The sequence below is a fragment of the Eurosta solidaginis genome, chromosome 1, assembly GCF_040869045.1.
Source record: "Eurosta solidaginis isolate ZX-2024a chromosome 1, ASM4086904v1, whole genome shotgun sequence".
Classification (NCBI taxonomy): Eukaryota; Metazoa; Arthropoda; class Insecta; order Diptera; family Tephritidae; genus Eurosta; species Eurosta solidaginis.
Genome location: NC_090319.1, coordinates 354,266,421 through 354,293,512, shown reverse-complemented (window position 1 = coordinate 354,293,512; position 27,092 = coordinate 354,266,421). Strand labels below are relative to the sequence as shown.

Genomic DNA, 27,092 nt, shown 5'->3' with positions numbered 1-27,092 from the left:
ACACATTTTAAAACTCATAATTTCGTAAAAACTACTCCACCAAAAAACGTTTGAACACTTGCAAAATAATATAATTACGTGCAGATTTTAAATAAGCAAAAAGCTTTTGGTTCACCACAAAGTTTTATTTAATTTTAAACCACGCGTTATTTCACTTCTGTAAATTGTACTATTTAGTGCGTCATCAATAACTCACAGTTTGACAGCAGATTATTCAATGAAGAACAATAATTATAAGAAATGAGAATTACCGTTATATACTGTGGACATTTTAAAAACAAACTGCATTCAAATTTCAAAAAAAAAAAAACTTACTTGAAAATGTTTACTTTTTCGCGTCTAAACCAAGCAAAAATGCCACTGTGCGGCGGCCATCCCATTCAAGTTTTTGTTCTTGCGCTCACTTGGGTTGAATATGCGCAGTGGTCGAAAAGTAAACTAGAGCGGGATGTAGAAACGAAACACAAATATCAGCTACCTGTAAGGATTTGTCGAACAAAAATTAATATAATAAATATATATACGTATAAATAATATTAATATAACGCAAGTGAATATTACAGGAATATATGATGCGATCTCCTTTGCAGTCTGTGAAATTTATACAAAAATAAAGACACAAAGAGATCAACAATTAACTTTTCTCTATTTGTTTACACTTTTATACATGTGCCAAAGTTCATTTTCGAACTTGTTGGTAGTGAAGTCGAAAGTGCTAGTAGGTCATCACCACCCCTTTTAGGTGCATCGGCAATATGAAAGTGGCTCTCCTGCATGGTGAATATGAAAATATGCGAATTCAGTTGAGATTTATTTGTCGTAGAGAATCGTATGATTTGGCGGCAAGCAGACATTTATTTATTTATAAAAGTGAACAAAATAAAATAAGTATAAGTATGTCATAATAAATATACCATGCCACCATTTGCCCATTATTGTAAATATGAAATAAATGAAAATTTTGTGTGAAAGCAAGTGATTTAGAATTGTGTGTAAATATGCAATTTTTAATATACAGATATGTATATATTTACATATTTTACTTGCCAAAAAATATCACGTGATTTTCGATTTTGAATTGCATGCAGAAGCAGAACACAAATTGCTTACAAAAATATGCAAATTTTATATAGTTTAGCTTAGTAGTCGGAAGCAGTTCAGCTGAAGTGATAATATTAATACCAATTTTGTTATAACAAATAAGTTTACATGTGGAAAATGCAACGGCAAATATGTGTAAATTGTAAATTTTGAAAAGTTAATTATACATAGACATTGAAATACGAAAGTATGTACATTAGACGGGGCCGATTTATTTACCGATATCACACCATCTATTTTTCAATAGGATTCGGGCTCAGGAAAAAAGTTCCACTACGCATACCCAAAAATAATTTTCGAGCATGCGAAATTTAATTTTTTTGAATTTTTTCGACTTTGATTTTTAAGGTTTCTTTCATGACCTACTAAAAATTGTTCACCCTAATATACGTATGTATAGATACGCTAGATGCGGATATGCATAATATTTCCAGTTTGCGAGCATTTAAAAATGCATTTTCCTTTCAAGCAAATTGCATAATTCTCTTTTCGTTACGCGCAAAATCAAAATAAACAATTTCTAACAATAATAAAGAATTTTGCGTTGGTTAAATTTTCTTTTAATCACGTTTGTGCTGCTAAATATGTATGTATGCAAAAAATCGCTCATAAAATTTTGTAACAATCGATGCCACTTTCCTTTTCACTTCCTATTCATACAAACACACATATACACACATGCATACCTACATAGATATGTATGTGCAGATACAACCACCATGAAAGAATGGCAGGTCACGAACATTAACGCATGACTTAGACACAAACACAGACACATTGAAGCATCACACTTGGTCATGACATTGTAAACTATATTTAAGTATATTTTGTGCATCAAATAAAATGACTTGGCTAAATTGGCAATCGGCGGCCACCGTGGTGTGATGGTAGCGTGCTCCGCCAACCACACCGTATGCCCCGGGTTCAACCCCCGGGCAAAGCAACATCAAAATTTTAGAAATAAGGTTTTTCAATTAGAAGAAAATTTTTCTAAGCGGGGTCGCCCCTCGGCAGTGTCTGGCAAGCGCTCCGAGTGTATTTCTGCCATGAAAAGCTCTCAGTGAAAACTCATCTGCCTTGTAGATGCCGTTCGGAGTCGGCATAAAACATGTAGATCCCGTCCGGCCAATTTGTAGGGAAAATCAAGAGGAGCACGACGCAAACTGAAAGAGAAGCTCGGCCTTAGATCTCTTCGGAGGTTATCGCGCCTTACATTTATTTTTTTTATTTAAATTGGCAATAACAAAAAGATGGCTTATAATACATAAGTATATATTATGTAACTGAAGTAAGCCACTTTGGCTTAACGAATCGATAGCAAAACAAAATAGAAACAAGGAAGGCTAAGTTCGGGTGCAACCGAACATTACATACTCAGTTGAGAGCTGTGGAGACAAAGTAAGGGAAAATCACCATGTTGTAAAAATAACCTAGGGTAACCCTGGAATGTGTTTGTATGACATGTGTATCAAATGGAAGGTATTAAAGAGTATTTTAAAAGGGAGTGGGCCATAGTTCTATAGGTGGACGCCTTTTCGGGATATCGCCATAAAGATGCACCAGGGGTGACTCTAGAATTTCTTTGTACGATATGGATATCAAATGAAAGGTGTTAATGAGTATTTTAAAAGGGAGTGGGCCTTAGTTCTATAGGTGGATGCCTTTTCGAGATATCGCCATAAAGGTGGGCCAGGGGTGACTCTAGAATTTTTTTGTACGATATGGGTATCAAGTGAAAGGTGTTAATGAGTATTTTAAAAAGGAGTGGGCCTTAGTTCTATATGTGGACGCCTTTTCGAGATATCGCCATAAAGATGGACCAGGGGTGACTCTAGAATTTGTTTGTACGATATGAGTATGAAATGAAAGGTGTTAATGAGTATTTTAAGAGGGCGTGGGCCTTAGTTCTATATGTGGACGCCTTTTCGAGATATCGCCATAAAGGTGGACCAGGGGTGACTCTAGAATTTATTTTGTACGATATGGGTATCAAATGAAAGGTATTAATGAGTATTTTAAAAGGGCGTGGGCCTAAGTTCTATAGATGGACGCCTTTTCGAGATATCGCCATTAAGGTGGGCCAGGGGTGACTCTAGAATTTGTTTGTACGATATGAGTATCAAATGAAAGGTGTTAATTAGTATTTTAAGAGGGCGTGTGCCTTAGTTCTATATGTGGACGCTTTTTTGAGATATCGCCATAAAGGTGGACCAGGGGTGACTCCAGAATTTATTTTGTACGATATGGGTATCAAATGAAAGGTATTAATGAGTATTTTAAAAGGGCGTGGGCCTAAGTTCTATAGATGGACGCCTTTTCGAGATATCGCCATAAAGGTGGACCAGGGGTGACTCTAGAATTTGTTTGTACTATATGGGTATCAAATGAAAGGTGTTAATGAGTATTTTAAAAGGGAGTGGGCCTTGGTTCTATAGGTAGACGCCTTTTCGGAATATCGTTATAAAAGTGGACCAGGGTTGACTCTAGAATGCGTTTGAACAATATGGGTATCAAACGAAAGGTGTTAATAAGTGTTTTAAAAGGGAGTGGGCCTTAGTTCTATGGGTGGACGCCTTTTCGGGATATCGCCATAAACGTGGACCAGGGGTGACTCTAGAATGCGTTTGTACAATATGGGTATCAAATAAAAGGCTTTAATGAGTATTTTAAAAGGGCGTGGGCCTTAGTTCTATAGGTGGACGGCTTTTCGAGATATCGCCATAAAGGTGGACCAGGGGTGACTCTAGAATTTGTTTGTACGATATGGGTATCAAATGAAAGGTGTTAATGAGTATTTTAAAAGGGCGTGGGCCTTAGTTCTATAGGTGGACGCCTTTTCAAGATATCGCCATAAAGGTGGACCAGGGGTGACTCTAGAATTTGTTTTTACGATATGGGTATCAAATGAAAGGTATTAATGAGTATTTTAAAAGGGATTGGGCCTTATTTCTATAGGTGGATGCCTTTTCGAGATATCGCCATAAAGGTGGGCCAGGGGTGACAAATGAAAGGTGTTAATGAATATTTTAAAAAGGAGTGCGCCTTAGTTCTATATGTGGACGCCTTTTCGAGATATCGCCATAAACGTGGACCAGGGGTGACTCTAGAATGTGTTTGTACGATATGGGTATCAAATTAAAGGTATTAATGAGGGTTTTAAAAGGGAGTGACCCTTAGTTGTATATGTGAAGGCGTTTTCGAGATATAGACCAAAATGTGGACCGGGGTGATCCAGAACATCATCTGTCGGGTACCGCTAATTTATTTATATATCTAATACCACGAACAGTATTCCTTCCAAGATAGAGGTTTACGCCGATCACTTTATCGGCGGCGGCGGCGTAAGCTCTATTATATACCGGCGGCGGCGCGCCGGCGTACGCCGGTGTTCTTACTTTAAAAGCTTGATTTTTCTATTTAAAAAAATAATATTAAGGAAAGGTTTTGTTTATATGTATTTAAGGAAAGATCCTGGGTTTTTGCATCAAAAGACCGTTCAAAAATAGAGATACATAAAATAGTCACACTTTTGCCTGTATATCTCGTGCAAAGCGTAGTTTCACCTAGGGTTAACTCCTAATAATCGTCGCGAACACAATTTCTTTAAGTCATTTGTCGCTCCTTGGTGGTCACGCATAAAGGCGACTTAGGGTTGCTATTAATGGTCTATTAATACTTATGACTCTCGTGGCACAGGGCGCACCCAGTTTTTTCGGCTGTTTTTAAGAGCTATAATTCCCGATGTGCGAACAGTAGGGATCCCTATCACCAGTCGCTTCCACGCCTCCTGAGCCTCACACCATATGCTAGTACAGAAGCTATAGGACTGCGACTTCGAACTCATACCTTCGTCGACGTCACTTTCCTAGAAGCTCTAGGCGTAGTTCCGAAGACTTTCCAACGGATGCTTTTTTCGCGATATGCTGCCGAGCTACACCAAAGAAACACCTTGAAACGTTAGGGAGTGACTATTCGGCCAAGGATGCCGCCCTCGAAATCATAAGCAGTCTAAGTGGATGTCATTGCATCATGGGTGAAAATCGTATAATCCTCGGCGCATCTACTTAATTAAAATTTTACAAGGACCCTGGATAAAATTTTTAAAATGTAGACCAAAGATTGCAGACGTTTGTGTTCACAACATTGACCTCAATAGTATTCGTTAAATCAAATTTAGAATGAAAGTCGACGGATTTTAATTTGAAAGTTGTTAACTACTGTTTTCCGGCCTTACGATATAGGAGCTCATTATGGATGACGGCGTAGCTTCAGTTTTCAGACAAGTTCGACTGGCCACTACGTTAGGGTAGTATCACACACGGTAATTAGTTCCACTGTCTTGGGAAAGCTTTTGCTTCACCACTTTGAGTGTTCTTGCGAAGGACAAAACCTCACCTGGTAGATATATGTGCCTACGTATTCACATTTGTAAAAGGAGCCGTAACGTGTAGGTGATATTTAAACTTGGTTGATAGGCTATAATCAATTTGATTCACTCCAAGGGACTAGTTTTGGATAGGGCCGCCAACTTTAGGAAATGTCAAACCGGGAGACTTGGGTGTTGAAGGTTGAAGTGTGAAAATCCAAATTAACATTTCAGACGCTATTGTATAGTTTCGCAAATAAACAACAGATGTTTGAATGCAAGACTTAGTGATTTTTCAAACCCTTCTCATAAGTACATATATCCTCAACTTAAGTATGAGGTAAGAATAATTTCAAAGGAGTGTTATGCCCCTAGAAACTAAAGGATTTTGCATCACTGATTTCGCTTATTCTTGAGGATAATTTAAAAACATATTCGCCTGGGGTCATTTTATTTGAATTAATTCCTCATATTAATTTTTTCAAAAATGTAAAGTGAGCATATAAATTTATTATATAACTTTTCTTTTAGTGTTTTGTTTTAATAACTTGCTGAATTGGGTGAAGCAAAGTCCGTGTTAAGCTGACATCGAAAGCGCCTGTTTTTTTAAATAACTTTTGAACAGTTAGGAAGAGTTAAATTTCGCAATTAGTTTCTTATAACTGGCAGTGATGCGCATCCGTTGATACCACTTTCGACCATATTTCGACATGAAGAATAAATGGCCTAAACAGTCTTAAACGAGTAGAAAATATAGTAACGCGCCGGACGCCGCGCCGACGCGCCGATATTTTTGACATTCGGCGGCGGCGTGCAAAAAACGACCAAAATCGGCGGCGGCGGTGGCTTTTGATTTGACCCTGCAAAACTTTTTCATTTTCTTCTACTTAATATGGTAGGTGTCACACCTATTTTACCAAGTTTTTTTCTAAAGTTATATTTTGCGTCAATAGACCAATACAATTACCATGTTTCATCCCTTTTTTCGTATTTGGTATATAATTATGGCATTTTTTTCATTTTTCGTAATTTTCGATATCGAAAAAGTGGGCGTGGTCATAGTCGGATTTCGGCCATTTTTTACACCAATACAAAGTGAGTTCAGATAAGTACGAGAACTGAGTTTAGTAAAGATATATCGATTTTTGCTCAAGTTATCGTGTTAACAGCCGATCGGAAGGACAGACGGTCGACTGTGTATAAAAACTGGGCGTGGCTTCAACCGATTTCGCCCTTTTTCACAGAAAACAGTTATCGTCCTAGAATCTAAGCCTCTACCAAATTTCACAAGGATTGGTAAATTTTTGGTTCGACTTATGGCATTAAAATTATCCTAGACAAATTAAATGAAAAAGGGCGGAGCCACGCCCATTTTGAAATTTTCTTTTATTTTTGTATTTTGTTGCAACATATCATTACTGGAGTTGAATGTTGACATAATTTACTTATATACTGTAAAGATATTAACTTTTCTTTTAAAATTTGAATTAAAAAAAAAAAAATTTTAAAAGTTGGCGTGGTCGTTCTCCGATTTGGCTAATTTTTATTAAGCAGACATATAGTAATAAGAGTAACGTTCCTGCCAAATTTCATCATGATATCTTCAACGACTACCAAATTACAGCTTGCAAAACTTCTAAATTACCTTCTTTTAAAAGTGGGCGGTGCCACGCCCATTGTCCAAAATTTTACTAGTTTTCTATTCTGCGTCATAAGTACAACCCACCTACCAAGTTTCATCACTTAATCCGTATTTGGTAATGAATTATCGCACTTTTCCATTTTTCGAAATTTTCGATATCGAAAAAGTGGGCGTGGTTATTGTCCGATATCGTTCATTTTAAATAGCGATCTGAGATGAGTGCCCAGGAACCTACATACCAAATTTCATCAAGATACCTCAAAATTTACTCAAGTTATCGTGTTAACGGACAGACGGACGGACGGACATGGCTCAATCGAATTTTTTTTCGATACTGATGATTTTGATATATGGAAGTCTATATCTATCTCGATTCCTTTATACCTGTACAACCAACCGTTATCCAATCAAAGTTAATATACTCTGTGAGCTCTGCTCAACTGAGTATAAAAATGAATAATTGTCCGTCAGTGCGTATAAGTAACATTTTATATGAATAGAGTTGTGTGTTCGACCGAAATACACACAATGCTGATTTGATCTCGCGTGCGGCGCGAAATTGAATTTGTTAAATTGAATAAAGCCGGAAGAAATTATTTCGAATTTTTGCAGACTTCTAATACCGGATATCACAGATAACAGCTCCCGAAACTGATATTTTCAATTAAAACAAGTATTTAATGATCACTCTTTAAATAACTGTTAAATGCCGACACTGCTGATTTAGGTTTCTCAGAGAGAAATACCGTTTGAAAGTAAAATAAAGGCAATGGGCAGTGTGCGAGAACAGCCGATTACGGAAAAATATAAATCACGCTCTGTTAAGGAGTGCATATGTACAAATATATTAGGTTACAGAGCTGCTGCTACAACAAAAACAACAAGTAACATACTCGTGGACTATTTACATATGTGTAAATAACAGAAGCAAGGAAGGAAAAGAAAAAAAGAAAATCAAAAAGATAATAAAAGAAAGGAAAGACCAGGAAAGGAAGGAAAAGAAAAAAAGAAAAGAAAAGAAAAGAAAAGAAAAGAAAAGAAAGGAAAGTAAAGGAAAGAAAAAGAAATGAAAAGAAAAGAAGAGAAGAGAAGAGAAGGGAAGAGAAGAGAAGAGAAGAGAAGAGAAGAGAAGAGAAGAGAAGAGAAGAGAAGAGAAGAGAAGAGAAGAGAAGAGAAGAAAAGAGAAGAGAAGAGAAGAGAAAAGAGGAGAAGAGAAGAGAAGTGAAAAGAAAAGAGAAGAAAAGAAAAGAAAAGAAAAGAAAAGAAAAGAAAAGAAAAGGAAAGAAAAGAAAAGAAAAGAAAAGAAAAGAAAAGAAAAGAAAAGAAAAGAAAAACAAAGAAAGGAGGATGACTACTCGGACGGATAGGTTGTAGGATGGACCGATGATAAGCAATGCACATTTTTTTCCAGTTGACTATTGAAAAAAAATGGCATGACGCTACCACCGCTGTGACATGATCAATACGCTATATACATTCTTACACCCTAGTAGGGGATTTCAGGATGTTGTTCAAATGGTCTAGCATCAAGCATTTGCAAACTGGTGTAGTATATTTGCACAATGCACCATACGGATATACAGTTGCTAAGTCATCCAAATACGCAACACCAAAAAGCATAATTTTGCAACATCGACAAAACTCTGAACTGTTAATAGAACAAACTCAAATTTCATTTCAATGATTGTCACTCATCAAATTACTAACCATCAATTAAATTCTTTTCATTTGCAGCGTAATTAGTATCAATTAAACGAGCAATCTATATCCAGGTTTTGATCAACGCTGCCTTAATATTTTAAAGTCAATTTAAACGCATCGCCTATTATTCCATTCCTCAGTAATTTGTGTCACCAAACGACGAGCACATTGCAGTCGAAAAGGTCATAATTTCAATTTTAACTATTGATAAATCATGCAAACTGCTGTCGACTGCAATAGCAGCAACAGCAGTGGAAATAATAGCACAACCACCACCACTACCACCACAGTTACGGAGAGCAATAATATCAAACTCGCTCATGCATGCTCTGAACTTCTATCACACGCCAATATAACGTCATGTGCAACAATAGCGAGTGGTGGTAAATCACAATCTACACCAGCAATTATGCTCACACCGGTAGCTATGCTTGAGCAACGAAATGTGCTACGTCATCGCTTACAAATTGGTGCAGGCGAAGAGATCGATGTCGGTGTGGGACACATCATTGGCGGCACTCCAGGCATAAACCATGCTGGCTCATCTAATGCAGCTTACACAACACATAAAATTATTGAAGCTCCGGTTATTGATTTAGCAGAGCATCTTGGCAGCAATGTTGAGTACATGTCCGTAACGCCATCACCGTCACCACAGGCATCACCTTCGAAAAAGGCACAACAACAAAAAACGTGTATTTCCTTACCGATCGCCTTGTTAAGCGCTGCAACTTCAACTTCCAGTTCAACTTCTAGTAGTTCAAGTTCGAGTTCGAATTCTTCTACATCATCTGTGATCGCATCACCTGTTAACGTAGATCGGCGACGGCGTCTATTAGAGGCTAAGCCTAATGATAACGTTAGCAATGATGATGCATTAAGTAGCATAGGGAATAATTCACATATAAGTGATAAGGATGAACGTGCTGTACGACGAGCTGCACTTACAGCTAAAGGTCTTCCACTCCACAACGTTTATGAGGAGCATTTAACATTTATCACACCAACATCTCCATTAACGCCAGCCTTTCCACTGGTATCGCCGTCTACGTCATCTTCTTCGAGCTCATTGTCAGCTTGTACGAATTCAACAAGCACATCAGCGTCTGCAGATTCAATTTCGTTAGACTCAACCACAACGAATTCGTCGAAGTCTTCGCTTGTAACAATAAAATCACCCGCGTTCGATCCCACTGTACAACTGCAGCAGTGGCAGGATATGCCAAAATATTTGCAGTTTAATCCATATGTGCTTAAAGGTTACCGTCCATTGACAACATTCAAAGGCTGCCTGTTAAGCTTATTCCAGTGGCATAACGAAACTATCAATATCCTAACGCATGGTAAGTGACATCTTTATATATTTTATAGCTAAATTTTGAGATTTGAATCATTTAAATATTGCATTGGGAGAAATCATATCAAGTAATCGAACGGAGACGAGACTATATTCGATTCTACTTACTTCCAAAACTTTTGGATCTGCAGAGCTCAAAAACAAGCACGCACCGATTATGTTAGGTTAAGTTGAACTGGTCGGCCCGTGAGTACCTCATATAGACAGAATGAGTCCTTAGTGTTACCAGAAGTTTGTTTAACGACCCAGCTAATAACCCCTATAAAAGCCAGGAGCTATGTTATATTATAGCTCCATCCTCTTGGCAAATACTGGAAGCTTTTTAGGACCTATGCCACTTGCTGCTTTTAGATCTGACAGCTGTATCACTCCTAATAGCTGAAGTCTTAGCCTGGCAAGCGCAGGGTAGGCACAAATTGTTTCAACATACTAGTCTCAGGAATGATGTCTCAGCTTTCGATCGAACATAAGCTTACAGTCCCTATTTGCAATTACCGAATATAAATTGAAAAGCATTTTATATTTATCCTCCCATGTCCTTTCCATATGTTGTACATGCACAATTTTGAACTCATGAAGCGATTACGTAGGCTAAGTCCTGGAAAATGCGTATAGGCATTATGAGGCTGCCCACTATTACGTTTTTGTCTCCAATATCGAAAACCTGCCAGTACTGATTATATAGATCCCTTAGGCCAGGTTGAACTCATCTTTACCTTGTCACTTCGTCCGTTTATATAAAATGTTACTGTTTGTACTGAGAAATCGCACTGGAAACCCAAGCGTATGTCACTGATTTGTGGACAGCTCAACTATACAGACTTAATTTTAGCAATTTTGAATAATTCAATATTGGGCGTAAATTTGCAGAACTTTTTTTCTCCTTTTCAGGAACTCCAGAACTTTTTACAAGCTACTCAGAACACCAATTTTTTATTTGATTTTGAACATTTTTTAAAAAATTTGACTTTTGAAAAAATGTGAATAGTGAATATTGGGCGTAAATTTGCAGAACTTTTTTTCTCCCTTTCAGGAACTCCAGAACTTTTTAAAAGCTCCTCAGAATACTTCTTTTTTTAATCGATTTTCGACACTTTGTATGCTGCGTGAAGTTGGCATACACAAATTTCAAAAACGTTTTTTTCTATCTATAAAGCCAGAGCTTTTTTTCTCCTTTTTAGGAACTCCAGAATTATTTGAAACCTACTCAGAACAGTTTTTGTGTTTTGTTTTGCGATATTTTCTATGCCAACTTCACAGGCATTAATCTTTATCCTTATTCAATAAAATTATTTGGCGCAGCCTTTCACTTTCAACTTGGCATTAGCCCTGTTATGTTATCTATTGCATTAATTAGATTACTTAAGACGTTGAAGCTTAGTATACGCTCATGAGTTTGCCTCTGTGGTAGGCTACGGCATACATACATATCTAGATTTACTATGAATGGAATGCACTACATGCGTGTGAGCTGGCAAATTGTAGGGGCAATAACCTTGACAATCTTATGTTACGTTCCAATAAAGCGTGATCCAGATACGGACATAAACTTAACATGCAAATGCAACAACAATTTGATCCATATGGTTCACATTGTAGTTGCATTTGCATGTTAAATCTCTATCCGTATCTGGATCACGTTTCATTTGAACACGAGGTTAGGCTTTTCTAAATAATCGATAATCGCAAATTGTTTTGGTAGTCAATAAGGCAGTTCTTGACCTTGTTGGCTGATTTGAGATAAGCGTGTGACGACAACAAAAGCATGATAGCTTTAGTTTATGCTAATGTTCCTAGAAATCGTTCTGAAATTCTTTGTAGTCAAGAATTGTTTTTTTTTTTTTATTTCAGTGTATTTTTTAAGTAAATAAGAATTCCTTTTGCTCAAAGTAATAAAAACAAACTTTGCAAACCTATTTCTTTCGGTAATAATTTAATATACTAAATTTATAACATAATTATCACTCTAATAAATCTCACACTTATGCTCGGGATTCATTGGAGTACCAAGCGCGCATTTAAATTCCTCCGCAAATTTTTCATAATTCGATAGCGGCCCAATAACTCTGAACTCTCCCGGCACATGCTGGTCCGTTGATGTTTGCAAATTCTTCACTTCCGGATGCACATCATTACACCAAATTTGTGCAAAGCTTATGAAAAACAATTGCTTATTATTATAAGGAAAATTCGGCAGCTGCTCCATACTAATATCGTCATTTGCACGCAACGCATCTTCAAACCAACGCATATAGGCGCGATACGCTAAACGCATACCACCATTATCGGCAATATTTTCCGATTGTGAAACGGTTTTGGGCAAAAGTCGGCCACCATAATAATATTTGCTATATTGATCGCTAAAACACTCGGTGCGATTTAAGAATATTTCCGTTGAATCTACATCCCACCAATCGCGACTATTGCCATCCTTATCGAAACGACGACCCGAATCGTCAAAAGCATGAATGAGCTCATGCCCTACTAGAGCGCCTAATGTGCCGAATTTAACAGCCGTTGGATAGTTATCACCCCATAGCAGATATGGTTGGAGTATCGAGACTGGTACTTTGATGACATTTTCAATCAAAATATTCGCCGGTGTATATGAAAGTATTTCACCAGCTTCGATGGGTTTTGGTGGCTCATGCAATTTATTAAATTCTCTCTTAGTGTTCATGTGCAACAAAGCTAACACATTTGCCATATAATCGTGATCATTCGTGACCAATTCGCCGAACTCTTCAGTAAAATTATGCTCTGTATAGGAGTTTATATCTAAACGTAGCGCCTGCAATTTCTCTAAAGCATATTGACGCGTCGGCTCGGCAATCCAGTTGAGTTTATCGGAGAGTAACGTTGTTTTGAAAGTCTCTTTCAGCTTTTTCCACATATATTCGACATCACGTTCCGTCTTACGTGAACTATAACGCCTATAAACCATATTATCAACATTCTTGGCAAAATATGATTTTGTCTTTTCGATGCAAGTTTTCTTTTGACGCTGTGTCGTCTTATCGAGATCGATTAAAAAATCACTAATTAGCGTATAAAATATATAATTGGCTAAAACTTCCTTTGGTGTGTCGGGTATGGCACGTTTTAAATTTTCCTGATACACCTGCGCATATTCGTACACCGGCTCGCGCACAACTTCGCCCAACGTAATATTGACTAATTTTGTAATATTTACTACTGCGCCATATTTGGCTTCCATCAATTCGATAGTTGTAAATTTTGACAGCTCATCAAGACTCAAACCGAGTGCGTCATCGATCAAACCACGCGCCAAGCTAATTTCAAAATCAACAATTTCATTTGCTGTTTTTGTGGCCAAAGCCATATCCATGTCTAAAAACTTGACAAGCTCTTTGCGTATCTTTTTCTTGTAACTCTCTCTATATATTGCAGTCGAATCCTCCAAATACATGGCGCGACTCTCCAAGGGTAAATCAGCCTGTCCAATATATACACGATTCACGCTATTATCTTTAAAATCAGCCATAACATCCATACCCAATATGATATCCTTACCGTAACGGCGCGCGATACGAGCTATCGTTTCAACCCAATCGAAATCATCGGCGTTCCAAGTGTTGCCAGTAAGCGCCGGCATTTCACCAAACTCCGCAATTAAATCGACTAATTTTTGTTTATAATTATCTTTCAATTTAACCAAATTTACACAAGAAACAAAAAAATCTTTCACTTTTTTATCGATTGCATTATATTTAAATTCAGTATCATTTGTTAAAAGTTTCTCTACTTTGCGATCAAGCAGCTGTAGCAGCTCCTCAAACAACCCCGTGGTTAAGTGATCGACGGTTGTTGCAGGATTTACACGATTCCATTTACCGCATGCAAATTTGTAAAAATCATCGCAAGGATTCGTGTCCGTATTCATGAAAGTAATAATCGATGCCGTTTTAGCTGCACGCATTGTATCGATTTCTAATTCTGTTAGTTTATCGGGTATATTTTTGACACGATTCAATTTTGCCGGCGTTGCGGAGATGCGTGCGCATACCAAAATGCAAACACAAATAAATAACCACCAATACTTTATTAATATAGACATTTCGAACACACGCTCTACAAATTCTGACTTAAAGCCGTTGTTTAACGGTCAAAAACGAAAGTGCAACTGTTTTTGGTTTAACGCTACTCTGTGTAAATGAATTTGAGATCGGAGCACAATTAGCTCATGTTGTTTGTGTGTCTCAGTGATGATAATCATGGTACATTTGTACTATTTTTGGTACATTTCGCTTCCCGAAAGTACGTTGGTACTACATTGACATATTTGGTACATTTTTGTAAAATACAGCACTACACTTCAAGTCATTTGCAAAGTAGCTTTGAATGCACAAAAAAATTTTAAATTTTTCGAAGAAAATATATAGTTAAGTTGTTTTGTTGCCGAGCACAATTTGCCATTTGCAATTATGGATCATTTAAACATGGGTATGAAAAATAGCATAACTGATTCTAAAATTGTGAACAAATTGAACAAATTGCATCAATTGAATTAAAGCACAGAAAATAATAACTCAAATAATAGGGCCAGAAACTTATAAATCCATAATTGCATTTTGTCTGAAGAATCATTACTCCCTAATAATAGCTGAAACGATTGATATATGTATATCAAAAAATTTGGCAAAAGTGCATTGATAGATTTTTAGATTTGATACCTTTGACCGATAGTAGCAGTATTTTTAATGCCATTATTAAATCTTTGAAAGACCATTCAATACCACTTGCAAAAAATATTGGTGGTGGCTTTCTAGACAAGCAGTCATAGATAGAATTCTTGAGCAATAGGATGCCCTCAAGTATTATTTTAATCTTTACGTATTTGAAAATAAAAGCAGTAATCAAAATATTAATCTTGTATCTGAAATTTTTCAAAGTCAAAAAAACCTTATTTAGACTCCAGTCCTATTTGGATGTTAAATATTGATTCAGACGAAAATCACTTAACCGCAGATGAAGTGTACTGCGGCGTTAATGTGGATATTATTCTATCAAACAACCTTTTCGAAATAGATGACGTACACATATTTAAGAGCTGTGTTAAACAATTTTATATACAATTTTGTAGTACTTTATTAAAGAAAGTAAATTTGGATAATAGAACTTTGTAGTCGGCTGCAAAGGTTTCACCAGAAAGTATTTTAAGCGGTGAAACAAATAGTATTGTTCCTTTAGTTATCAACTTGTTTCCGAAATCTGTACTTGATAAAATAGGGAAAATTAGTTCTGAATTTAGAGCTTTAGCAGAGCATGGCAGCCTTAAAAATTCAAGAATTTAAATATATGCAGCTTTTGGGAAGAATTAAGATGAGTTAAAAATATATTAAATGTGCAAATATTTTCCAATATTTATAGAATAGTTCAAGGCATATTGTCGATTCCACATTCACCCACAAACGTGGAAAGGATATTTTCTAAAAAAATTGAATTAAAACTAAGTGTAAGAATAGAATTCAAAAAACCACAGCTTTGTATTTAATAAAAACTAAAGACTTAATGAAATCAACTAACAAGAGTTGTCATAATATAGATACGAAAAAAAGCATTTCGTGAACTGAGGTATTTAAAGAACTCAAAGAAGAGTTAATGTAGTGATTGAAACATGAATTATTAATATAGATGTAGGCGACAATTTGTCAACTTTTATACCAGAATCTAAATCTTTTGTACCTAAAATGTTTTTATGAAATGTTTTTGCATTGAATGCAGATATCGTTTTTTTTAAATATTAATTTTATGTTCCTTACTAGTACTCAATAAAGAAATGTTTTTATATAAGTACATAATTGTACGCTTCAATCGATAAACTTCTTTTATTATTTTTAGAAAAGTATTTCCTCATAAATCATATTTCCCTGTTATACTACCTTTAATTTGTGTTAGAAAGTTTCCTGACTAAAAACAGTTTTTGAATAAAGAAGCAGAATATAGCTCTAGTTTGTTTCAAATTCACATCCGAAGACTTTTGGTAAATTTTTGGATGATTTGGTACATTATTTTTCTTCGTTTGGTACAAAATGAAAAAATCCATTTATCATCCCTGGTGTGTCTTCTTTCTCTGGTACAAGTTTTGAATGGGTAGAGCATATGTTTCTGCCATAGATAAGAACATATGCATGTATGTACATATATGAGTATGCATTATATATTTACGTAGTGACGTGCCTGAAGGGCCCATTACTGATACTTAGCATAGACTTGACTTGAGAACTGTCACTTACAGTTCTGTTAAATGAACATTGCATGTTACTGCTTACTCAAAACTTAGCAACACTTTACTTGACTTAGAAGTCTGTTGAATTTTGATTTTCTATGTAAGTTCTAAGTGACGTTTACATTTTGAGATGCCATTTGCTTGTTTCCATTTCATTTTGACATTTTGTCATACAAATTGACATTTATGATTATGATGCCAGATTGTATGCGCTAAGTGGGGTATAATCGTGGCTAAGTTGCCAAGTTGACGCCAAGTCAAGTCAAGTCTATGCTAAGTATCTGTAATGGGCCCTTTAACTTGACTTAGAAGTCTGTTGAATTTTGATTTTTTATGCAAGTTCTAAGTGACGTTTACATTTTGAGATGCCATTTGTTTGTTTCCCTTTCATTTTGACATTTTGTCATACAAATTGACAGTTATTGATTATGATGCCAGATTGTATGCGCTAAGTGGAGTATAATCGTGGCTAAGTTGCCAAGTTTACGCCAAGTTTACGCCAAGTCAAGTCAAGTCTATGCTAAGTATCAGTAATAGGCCCTTTAACTTGACTTAGAAGTCTGTCGAATTTTGATTTTTTATGCAAGTTCTAAGTGACGTTTACATTTTGAGATGCCATTTGTTTGTTTCCCTTTCTTTTTGACATTTTGTCATACAAATTGACAGTTATTGATTATGATGCCAGATTGTATGCGCTAAGTGGAGTATAATCGTGGCTAAGTTGCCAAGTTTACGCCAAGTCAAGTGAAGTCTATACTCAGTATCAGTAATGGGCCCTTGACGTATGACTCTGGGGTTATCGGATTGGCATTGTTGAATGAATCCAATATGTAGCACTGGAGCAGTCATTCGAACGCATGTAGTCGTCATACATATCAACCCTGCAAACATTTTGGAGTGCAAACTTAATTAAGAACTTAACGAAACATTTAACAAATCTCTGACGTTGATATTAGTTTTGTTATACTGAAATGACCGAGGCACAATGAAGTTTTTCATAAAGATGCGTTCAACGCAAACTTATGCATGCCAGGAAAGGTCCGCACACATAACAATAACCTATCTGACGATCCCCATACAAACAGATGCAGTCACCTGCAGCATCGTACACTTCGGAGAAATTTTTGTCCATTGTGAGTGCCCTCAGCAAGCACATGGTGGCGGCATATTCGTTTAACCCTATTACCTCCTAGTGGTCCTCAACGAACCACTTGCTTTCCCTGATGAATCCAAGAAGAAGCGAGACGTCCACCTTCCCAACCTCTTCCAGGCTGTCGAAGAACCGTGAGCCCAGAAATTTAAGCCTTCTTCTTTGAAACGGCGGACATAGGCAGGGAAAGCGGTAGATCGACTCCTCTTTCTCCTTATTCTGACAGCTTCAGCAGAGGGAGCTTGTTGGTGCCACCGTCGGAGCACTGGTCAGATAGCACAACGATCTGTGATGACACCCGTAAGTACCATCACTGCAGATTTGTTCAGTTTGAGAAGGAAGCTGCTGCTTTCCTATCCAAGTATGGCCATAAGGACCTTGAGACTCCGCAGTCAACCCTTTTGGTCCATAGCAAGTCCTTTGCCCTGTTCGCATGTTCCGCGGTTCTCCCCAGGATATAACTCAGCGGTGGTCGGATGGAGCTGTCCACCTCACTTATGTCCAAATCGGAACTTTAGGACTAAATTACCATATTGATTCAAGGGCTGTGCAGCGTTATCCTTTAAATATATGCCAGTGCAATATATAGCTTCTCCAACCCAATTGTTAACCTCTCCTACCCGTGGCAAATCCTGTATCTTTAACAGCCTAGTCTCTAGCGACCCTAGTGCTTCATGGATCTAGGGGGTGGGAGGTCGGTATGGCCTAGAAGGTTTCATGTGAACATACCAAAACGTTCCCGATATGGTCGGGCTAATACCTTAATGGTGATTGTTACGGGAACGTACCGGATCTACATCGATAACACTCCCCAAGGCCTTCGGAGAGTGTCCTTATCGCTACAACAACAACAATTAAGCAACAACTGCCCGTTCAGCATTTCGTTATGCTCTTTAAGTTTGAGCTCTTTTGCCCTACTATGTAGGTGATGTTCAGAGGTTAAAAGGAGACATCCCGAGCCAATTCTGATCGCAGGCTTTACGCGTACCACATGAGCGGCCGACTAATTGCTTGGTACGTGATTAGTAACGTTTCTTTATCTTTTTCCCAAGTGCTGCTGGCAAGCGACTTGAAGATTTTGTACTTTAGATACAATTTCGGAGGCACGCGCTTTAAAGGTGAGAGTATTATCGCACGTTACCCCTAAGATCTTTGTGTGAACGTGAACGTCCAATATTAGCGTCACCTTTCCCTTCGACGTCGAAAACAGAGTAGCCGTGGATTTTGTTGAAAGAAAATAGAAAGACTGGGGAATAGCTGTTTATTGTAGAAACTAATTCATCTACTGCGGGGCCAGATCCTGTTTCCATAGCTCGGAATCATGAACGGTATCGACCGAAGATGAGATGGTCATTGGAGTGTTCAAAAGAAAAGGAAGGATTGTGGTCCTGATGCCGCCGGCGAGTATCGCTGGAGGTATAATGATGAGCTGTACGCAGATGAATAAAAGCTAAAACACTTCGCTGGTTAGCTTATGTCAAGAAAATTGTGGAAGGCACTCTGGCCAGGAAAGAATTCCCATAGACCGTATTTGAGTTGGGGAAGTTAGGTGAAAAAAGACTAGGTCACCGTTGGTGCTCGCAATTGGCGTTAGTTATTGTGAAACAGGGAAAGCTGGTGTTACTTCCCACTAGTTCCGAACTAACGCGGAACTATGACACTTTGCAATAACTTTCGACATTTTCATATGTACGAGCCGTACCCGTGCGCATCTTGCGCAACCAATATACAAGTCTCTTATCAAATATAAACAGAAATCAGCTGTTCTATAATCATACGCTGCCATATAGCGTATGGTAGCAACTGCCGGTAATGTAGTGCAAATATTCACAATAGTGCCATAGTACAAATAGATTTCTTTGTGTGATCACAATCGTTTATATTTAACAAATTATTTTAATAAATTATAGCTAAACAGAAGCACTACGACCAAAATTGCCCAAAGCTCGCTAATAGTCCGAATCTTCATCTTTACAACCAAAACTTTATTTATAGATTTGGATTCCAAATAAGAGCATAAAAACAGCAATTAGAAATAATATATGTTGTGACGAATATTCACATCACTAAGTGTGACTAGCATCCCTAGTCCGACACTAAGCAGCCACTCGTATGTACGTAACAAATCCATCATCATTTACACATGTACATACAAGGCAACAGAGAGATACTCACCTTCAGCCGAAGTAGTACTCACATATTCAGACGCCAGAAACGATATAATAGGGAGACATTGCATAGACGAAAAATAGTGTGAGGCAAGCTTCACAAAATTCTAGTAGGTCACATTCACCACTTACCACAGCAGAATTTGTTAAACTACCACTGTCTGTATTTGTTATTTAATAATTATTTGTACACTTTTTATTCAGCTAATGTGTTCAGAATTTTAACTTTTACTCACTAAAACTCCAATCAGTGTATTTCTGTGCTTAAATTTTGTTAAAAATTGTGTTAAAGTTTTTGGTGTGGTGAAAGTGACCTACTAGAATTTTGTTACGCTCCGCTGCTTTCCACCGAAGTTCGCGCATGCAATATCTTTATATTCCAAAATTTTTGCAGACGCATATGGCTACAAACTGCAAATATACTGATAGCTGGTAACCAAGCATGAAGTTCAAGAAATTACTAGACATTAGGAGAAGTAGGTGAACGAGGAAACCGAGAGTATAAAAGCAACGCAAGCTGAGGCATGTTGATTTAAAAGCGCAATTAGTTGTGAAGTAATAGTTATTGTGAAGTACTCTCAAAATAATCTAATAAAGACCATTTTGTATTATTGAATATTGGAGTTATTTATTCAACAGTTAGCGATTCGAACGTTTTCAGAAGGTGTAACATAAGCGGAGTTTCCCTAAATTCGTTACATTATGATATTACGCGCAACACTTATAGAGTACACAATCTTGATATGTTTCCTACGGGTCGTGAGAGCCGTTTTCCCCATCTTCGGTTAACGAAATCGTTCGCTGATCGAGAGAACTGTCAGATTAAGTGTCATTTAACGTTAACTGATGATGAAAGAGGCCCTTAGTGGTAATCTGCAAATAGCACGATTTTCAAAAATCGGCGCACGAAACGTTATACGCGATTAAAGTAATTAGCGTTCGTTGGGATATCAAGTAAGCGAACAATGTAGACAAATATGTATATACATGCATACATATACTTATTTGTTCATACCTACATATGTAAACAATTTGTACTGTAAAATGGTGCATGTAAATTTCAAATGAAAAATAAATATTTACATCAAAGCAAAGATGATACGACTTGAGTGTCCAGTATCGCACAATGCCCATTCAAGCACAGATTTAAGTTGACGGGCCCCTGTAAAAACATTAAACAAATTGCAAATATTTTTTTGTATGTTTAATGGTGTGTTTAAATATAAGTATGTATGTACTTAAGTTTTAAGTTTAAAAGGAAATGTAAATAAAATTTACTAGCAAATGTAAGTTTTTAAGCTTTTGATGTGTTTGCTCACGGTATGGAGGAATCCTGGATGTAAATGTAAGAATAGGTGTTGGCGTAATCTTTGTAAGAGGTATGCTATATGGGGGATACATGTATAATGTAATTGTAGGCGTAGTGTGCAATATTGGTATATGCACTGTATGGAGTACTACGGAATGTGTTGGCATAGGCGTAGTGTGAAGTATAAGTACGCTGTATGGAGTAATAGCTTAATGTGGTATGTAATTGAGATGACATGAGCGCAATCATAGAGCAGCTCAAGACGAACACGTCACCATGGTGTGTAGAGCACTAAATTTTAATTGCATTACACTTTCGTTAGCATTACGCTATACGACCCGGACCCGTGCACATCTTGGGCAACCAATGTAAATCTCGTATCAAATATCAACAGAAATCAGCTGGTCTATCAAACAATTAGAACTTACAGCTTGCGCTGCCATCTAGCGTATGATAGCAACTGCCAGTAATGCAGTGCAAATACTCACAATAGTGCCATAGTACAAATAGATTTCTTTGTGTGCTCCCAATCATTTATTTTTAACAAATTATTTTAACAAAATATAGCCAAACAAAAGCACTACGACCAAAATTGCACAAAGCTCGCTAATAGCCCGAGAGAGATTTGGATTCCAAATTAGAGCGGAAAAGGGACCCGGACACAAAAACAGCAATTAGAAATTATATATGTGACCCGATCTATGAAAAGGTGGCTTATGACTAAAAAAAAGATTTTCCACCTTTTTTCTGCTTTCGATGGTTTTTGAGACGCTCGTTCACGTCGTGAAAACTAGAAAACAAATGAAAGACGATGAAGCCTTTGGTTCCTTCGATGCCACTTTGGTGGCTGGTGAAGCATCCTCAAATTTTTTTGATAGCATTTTTTTGATAGCAATGGAGCCAAAATATCGGTCAGAAACTGGTTTGTGCTTTGCCTTTTGGGCATGACTGTTCATAATGCAAAGGAAAAACTACTAAGAAACTGAAAAAATGCATTGTTTTAAAAATGCTTTGTTTATTTTTTGAGTCATAAGCCACCTTCTCATAGACCGGGTCACATATATTTGATGATTGGAGCGCCACTCAAATGAGTGAAGAACAATTTTTGTGCATTAAGGATAAAATGATAATATTTCCACTACCAGGGGCCGTATCGTGTTTTATGATCCGTGATCGAAATAAATTTTTTAAACCTCAATAGACCTCAAATAATGATTCGGATTAGTGAGATATTTGAGTTCACCTAGCTCACATCCATTGATCCATAATTTATAATAATTTTTGTAAATAATTTGATAGATTTATTTATTATCATTTGATTGAAATGGGTCTTTCATTCGTAATCGTATAACACGATTCGAGCCTAGCTATTACATTTTAGTGAACAATTTTTTAGCTTGACTATCACTAAAACTGAGAGAGGCTGATATTTTTTGCATTGCCACTCAACTGTGAGTGAATACTGGTGCATTAATGCACTACCGCAATCTCTGTTACATATATATTAAAATCTCTGAGCATGAACGCAAATTTTTTGCATGCAAGTGCAAGAGATATATACACTGCTGTTGTGTTGAACACAAAGAGCCTTGCGAGGTAAGGACACGAAGACAAAACGTGCTCGATCATTTCTTCCTCCAACCCGCACTTCATGCATTTGCTATCACTGACTAAGCCTAATTTAAAGGCATGTGACGCCAGAAGGCAGTGTTCAGTCAGAATACCCGTCATGAGCATACAGTCCCATCTTCTCAATGATACGAGTAACTTTGCTAGTTTAAGATTGTAAGACCTATACATCATCTTCGACATTTTACTGCGCCGCGCTTCGTTCCACACCTTTTCAGCTTGATCGTTCATGTGAAACTATCGCCTTATTCTAATTTCTTAAAATCTGATTGGGACGTCTACCACATATGCTTCGATAGATGCGCCCTGTTTAGCTAACTCAACCGATTTTTAATTTCCATATATTGTCATATTCCCATGGACCTAATATAGATGTATATTTCTACCTATTTCGATTATTTCCAAGGATTGCTTACACTCTAACACACTTTTAGATGCTGTGCTATGCGATTTATTGCCACATTTGCTGCTGGATGTCAATGTAAGAATTAACGCGACTGCAGTTTAAGCTATTTTCCTCTAGTACTTCTATTGCTTTAGTTACGGCTACTACTTTCGCATGAAAAACAGCAGCTGGCAGCTTGTACGATTTATTTATTTTATTTATTTATTTAGTTATTCCCCAAAGGCAAGCAAAGCGTGCCCCGCGAAGCCTAAGGACTTCAGACCCATCAGTCTATCTTCGTTTCAACTAAATGTGATTGAGAGGCTGATGGAAACATATATCAGGGAGGCAGTGAATGATCAACTCTCTGAAGCATAACACGCCTTTATGAAGGGTAGATCAACGGAAACGGCATTGCACGAAATTACATCGTGCATAGAGAGATCGTTCTCCTTCAAGTAGCTTTCCTAGACATAGAAGGAGCGTTCAATTACATCAAACCCGACTCAATCATTAAGTTTCTGACTGATCTGGGCATCGAATCTCAGCTGGTGGGTCTTGTGCACCAATTGCTGCTATGCAGGGTAGTACAGTCAGAACTTGCAGTGGTATCGGTGAGCAGGTTCGTCAGTAGGGAACTCCCCAAGGTGGAGTCCTATCCCCTCTGCTGTGGGCCTTGGCGGTGAATCAGCTGCTAAGGGATATGGAGGAGGAGAGGGGCTGTAAAGTTATAGCATATGCTGACGACCTTTTTCTTGGTGATAAATGGGAAGTTTCCACAAACTCTCTGCGATATGATGCAGGTCGAATTAAGAAGGGTCGAAGCATGAGCCGTTGATAATGGTCTGGGCATGAACCCAAATAAAACGGAGCTGGTGCTCTTTACGAGGAGGTAAAAGATACCAGCTCTCTCAACTCCAGTGCTGGCAAACACTATGCTATCTAGGGCTCACACTTGATAAGAAATTGAGCTGGACACAAAACACCACGGAACGTGTCCGTAAGGCTACGGTTGCCCACTACACATGTAAAGGGGCAATAGGGCGGAAATGGGGTATATCCCCTATGATAGTACATTGGATATACACGGCCATAGTTATGCTAATATTGCTATACGGGGTGGCGGTATGGTGGCCCGCCCTGAATAAATCCTAGACGGTTTTTGCTCTTCAAAAGGTGCAAAGATCTGCACTACTATGCATAAGCGAAGCCATTCAACGCCAACGGAGGATATGAATGCAATACTGAATCTACTACCCATAGATATAGTAGGCATAAAATATGCAGCATGTGTAGCTATTAGGCTGAGGAAACTGGCCACATGGTTTCACTGCAACCATACTGAAATTCTCGACACATTCTGCATACCAGAATGGACAGATTTCTGTAAGCCACATACCAACTTTAACAAGGGATACGAGATATTAATCACTGAGAGGGAACAGTGGGTGAATGACCCTGATCGGCCCACTAACAGCATTCAGATCTATACAGATGTATCTAAACTGGACAAAAGAGTCGGAGGGGGTGTCTATTTGGAACGATTGGAGATACAAAGATCGTTTCGTCTTCCGGATCATGGTAGCGTATTTCAGGCCGAGCTTGCGGCCATACAAGATGCTGTGGACTGCCTTAGGCAGAAGGCAGTCTCACAGAAGCACATTTATATTTGCTCCGACAGTCAAGCAGCACTGAAAGTCCTTGACTCAGTAACAACTAATTCTGAAACTGTATTAGGCTGTTGCAGATCACTTAACGTGATGGCTGAACAGTTTACTCTGCATCTGGTATGGGTTCCGGGATATAAGGGCATACCAGGTAATGAGATGGCATATAAGCTTGCAAGAAAGGGTACCTCCCTTCCACTTTCTCCATCCTGGAAGAGATTGGGCATGGAATGAGAAGAGATCGCGAGAGCTTCTCATCCTCCGTAAGATGGATCTTTCCTTAGTAGTAGGTCTTTTCACTGGTCATGTTTGTATTGGACCGCATGCGGAAAGGATTGGCGCTCCATTTAATGATTATTGTAAAAGCTACGGCAACGAAGAGGAGCCTTAAACTGTTACGCATCTACTCTGTGAATGTCCAGCGCTCAGTAGAAGAAGGCATCGTTTTATGGGCAAGATGTTTCTCGTAGATCTAACTGATATAGCTGAGGTCAATACAGGGCGCTTAGTTAGCTTCAGAAACTCAACGAACTGGTTTTATTAGGAGAGTAGGAACAAATCCGTGTGGTTTCACAATGGGCCTATAAAGGCCTAAGTGTGCCGCTCCGATGTGGATGGCAGCCACTTGAACCTAACTTAACCTAACCTATTTATTCCCGTATCAGCAAAGTATACCGCAGATCTCACTCCTTCCATTTCTCTGGAACCATACATATAAATGGTAATACTAAAAAGTGGAGCAACTTGCCTTTGCTATCTTTCTTCAGCTATCAATTTGTTTTATTTAAATTTGTTTTTAAATATGAAAATTTGGTTAGATTTGAACGCATTTCTTTATCATGTTTTTTTAAATCACCCCTGAAATATTTTCGAAGCGCTCTTAATTATGGATCCGATAAGAGTCCGAAATATGTGAGAAATCTAAACTTATAATCATAAAAGACTCATATATGACTCATCTGAGTATAATTATAGCTGCGTTGGTTTCATAGGGTTTCATAGATGGTTTATAAGTGGTTTTTAATGCCATATCACATACGTTTTGGAAATATCGACCAAATTGTAGACCAAGGGTGACGTTTTTTGGAACGATTTTTCTTCATCCTTTGCCAAATAAGGGAAAATCTCCATGCAGGAAAATGAACCAAGGGTAACCCTGGAATGTGTTTGTATGACATGGGTATCAAATGGAAAGTATTAAGGAGTATTTTAAAAGGGAGTGCACTTAGTTCTATAGATAGACGCCTATTTGAGATATCGCCATAAAGGTGTACCAGGGGTGATTCTAAAACTTGTTTGTACGATATGGGTATCAAATGAAAGGTGTTATTGAGTATTTGAAAAGGGAATAGGCCTTAGTTCTATAGATGGACGTCTTTTCGGGTGACTATAATGTGTTTGTAGGATATGGGTATCAAATTTAAGGCATTAATCAGGATTTTAAAAGGGAGTAGCCCTTAGTTGTATATGTGAAGACGTTTTCGAGATATCGACCAAAATGTAGATCAGGGTGACCCACAACATCATCTGTCGGGTACCCCTAATTTTTTTATATATGTAATACCACGAACAGTATTCCTATCATGATTCCAAGGACTTTTGATTTCGCTCTGCAGAACTTTTTCATTTTCTTCTACTTAATATGGTAGGTGTCACACCCATTTTACAAAGTTTTTTCTAAAGTTATATTTTGCGTCAAAAAACCAATCCAATCACCTTGTTTCATCCAGGGGCTGAAACTGTTACTCCTTTTATAATATAATTCCTTGCAAAACTATTAATTTTGGAATTTAAATATATTTGGATCAAGATACAAATTATTTTCGGATTTTTATTTTTTGAGTCCTATAGAACTAGTTAAACTCGGACTTTTAAAAATAAAAGTCCGGAAATAAAAGTTTATTTTAAGGCCAATCCAAAGTCCCGCTTGATAACAAAGAAACGGCTCATCCGAAATAAAAAAAATTTTTAATAATTTTTAATAAAAAAAAAATTTTAATTCGGATAAGCCGTTTCTTTGTTATCAAGCCGGTCTTTTGTTTTGGCCTTAAAAAATAAAAGTCGGGATTTAACTTTTATTTCCGGACTTTTATTTTTAAAATTCCGAGTTTAACTAGTTCTATCGGACTCAAAAAATAAAAATACAGATTTTACTTTTATATGTGGACTTTTATGGAAAAAGTTCGAAAAATAAAAAGGATGCATGATTCGACATGATATTGCTATAGGGATACCTGGGAACTCAAACATTTTCACCTAGGACAATTTTTTGACCAGGACTTTTCCTACGCCGCAAAAAAATAATTATTATTTTCTGTCCCTGGTTTCATCCCTTTTTTCGTGTTTGGTATAGGATTATGGAATTTC

The 27,092-nt window shown here is 37.4% G+C and overlaps 2 protein-coding genes across 3 annotated transcripts in view; one reads left to right on the top strand and one right to left on the bottom strand.

Annotated features, from left to right (window-relative positions):
* Window positions 1-779: 779 nt before the first annotated feature.
* The window catches only part of LOC137238093 (uncharacterized), a 43,768-nt gene continuing 17,455 nt past the window's right edge, over window positions 780-27,092 (top strand). The window contains exons 1-3 of one of the 2 annotated variants that reach the window (XM_067762702.1): window positions 780-894; window positions 8,844-10,153; window positions 15,081-15,370. In XM_067762702.1, coding sequence (XP_067618803.1) covers window positions 9,025-10,153; window positions 15,081-15,130 — 1,179 coding nt within the window. In that variant the 5' untranslated portion in view covers window positions 780-894; window positions 8,844-9,024 and the 3' untranslated portion in view covers window positions 15,131-15,370. Of the gene's footprint in view, window positions 895-8,843; window positions 10,154-15,080; window positions 15,371-27,092 lie in introns of those variants that run through there. The other variant, XM_067762703.1, reaches the window with a different exon arrangement.
* Window positions 11,979-14,299, bottom strand: LOC137244768 (endothelin-converting enzyme 1-like). Its single transcript, XM_067774255.1, has one exon. The coding sequence runs from the start codon at window positions 14,243-14,245 to the stop codon at window positions 12,134-12,136; it is 2,112 nt and encodes a 703-aa protein (XP_067630356.1). The 5' UTR covers window positions 14,246-14,299; the 3' UTR covers window positions 11,979-12,133.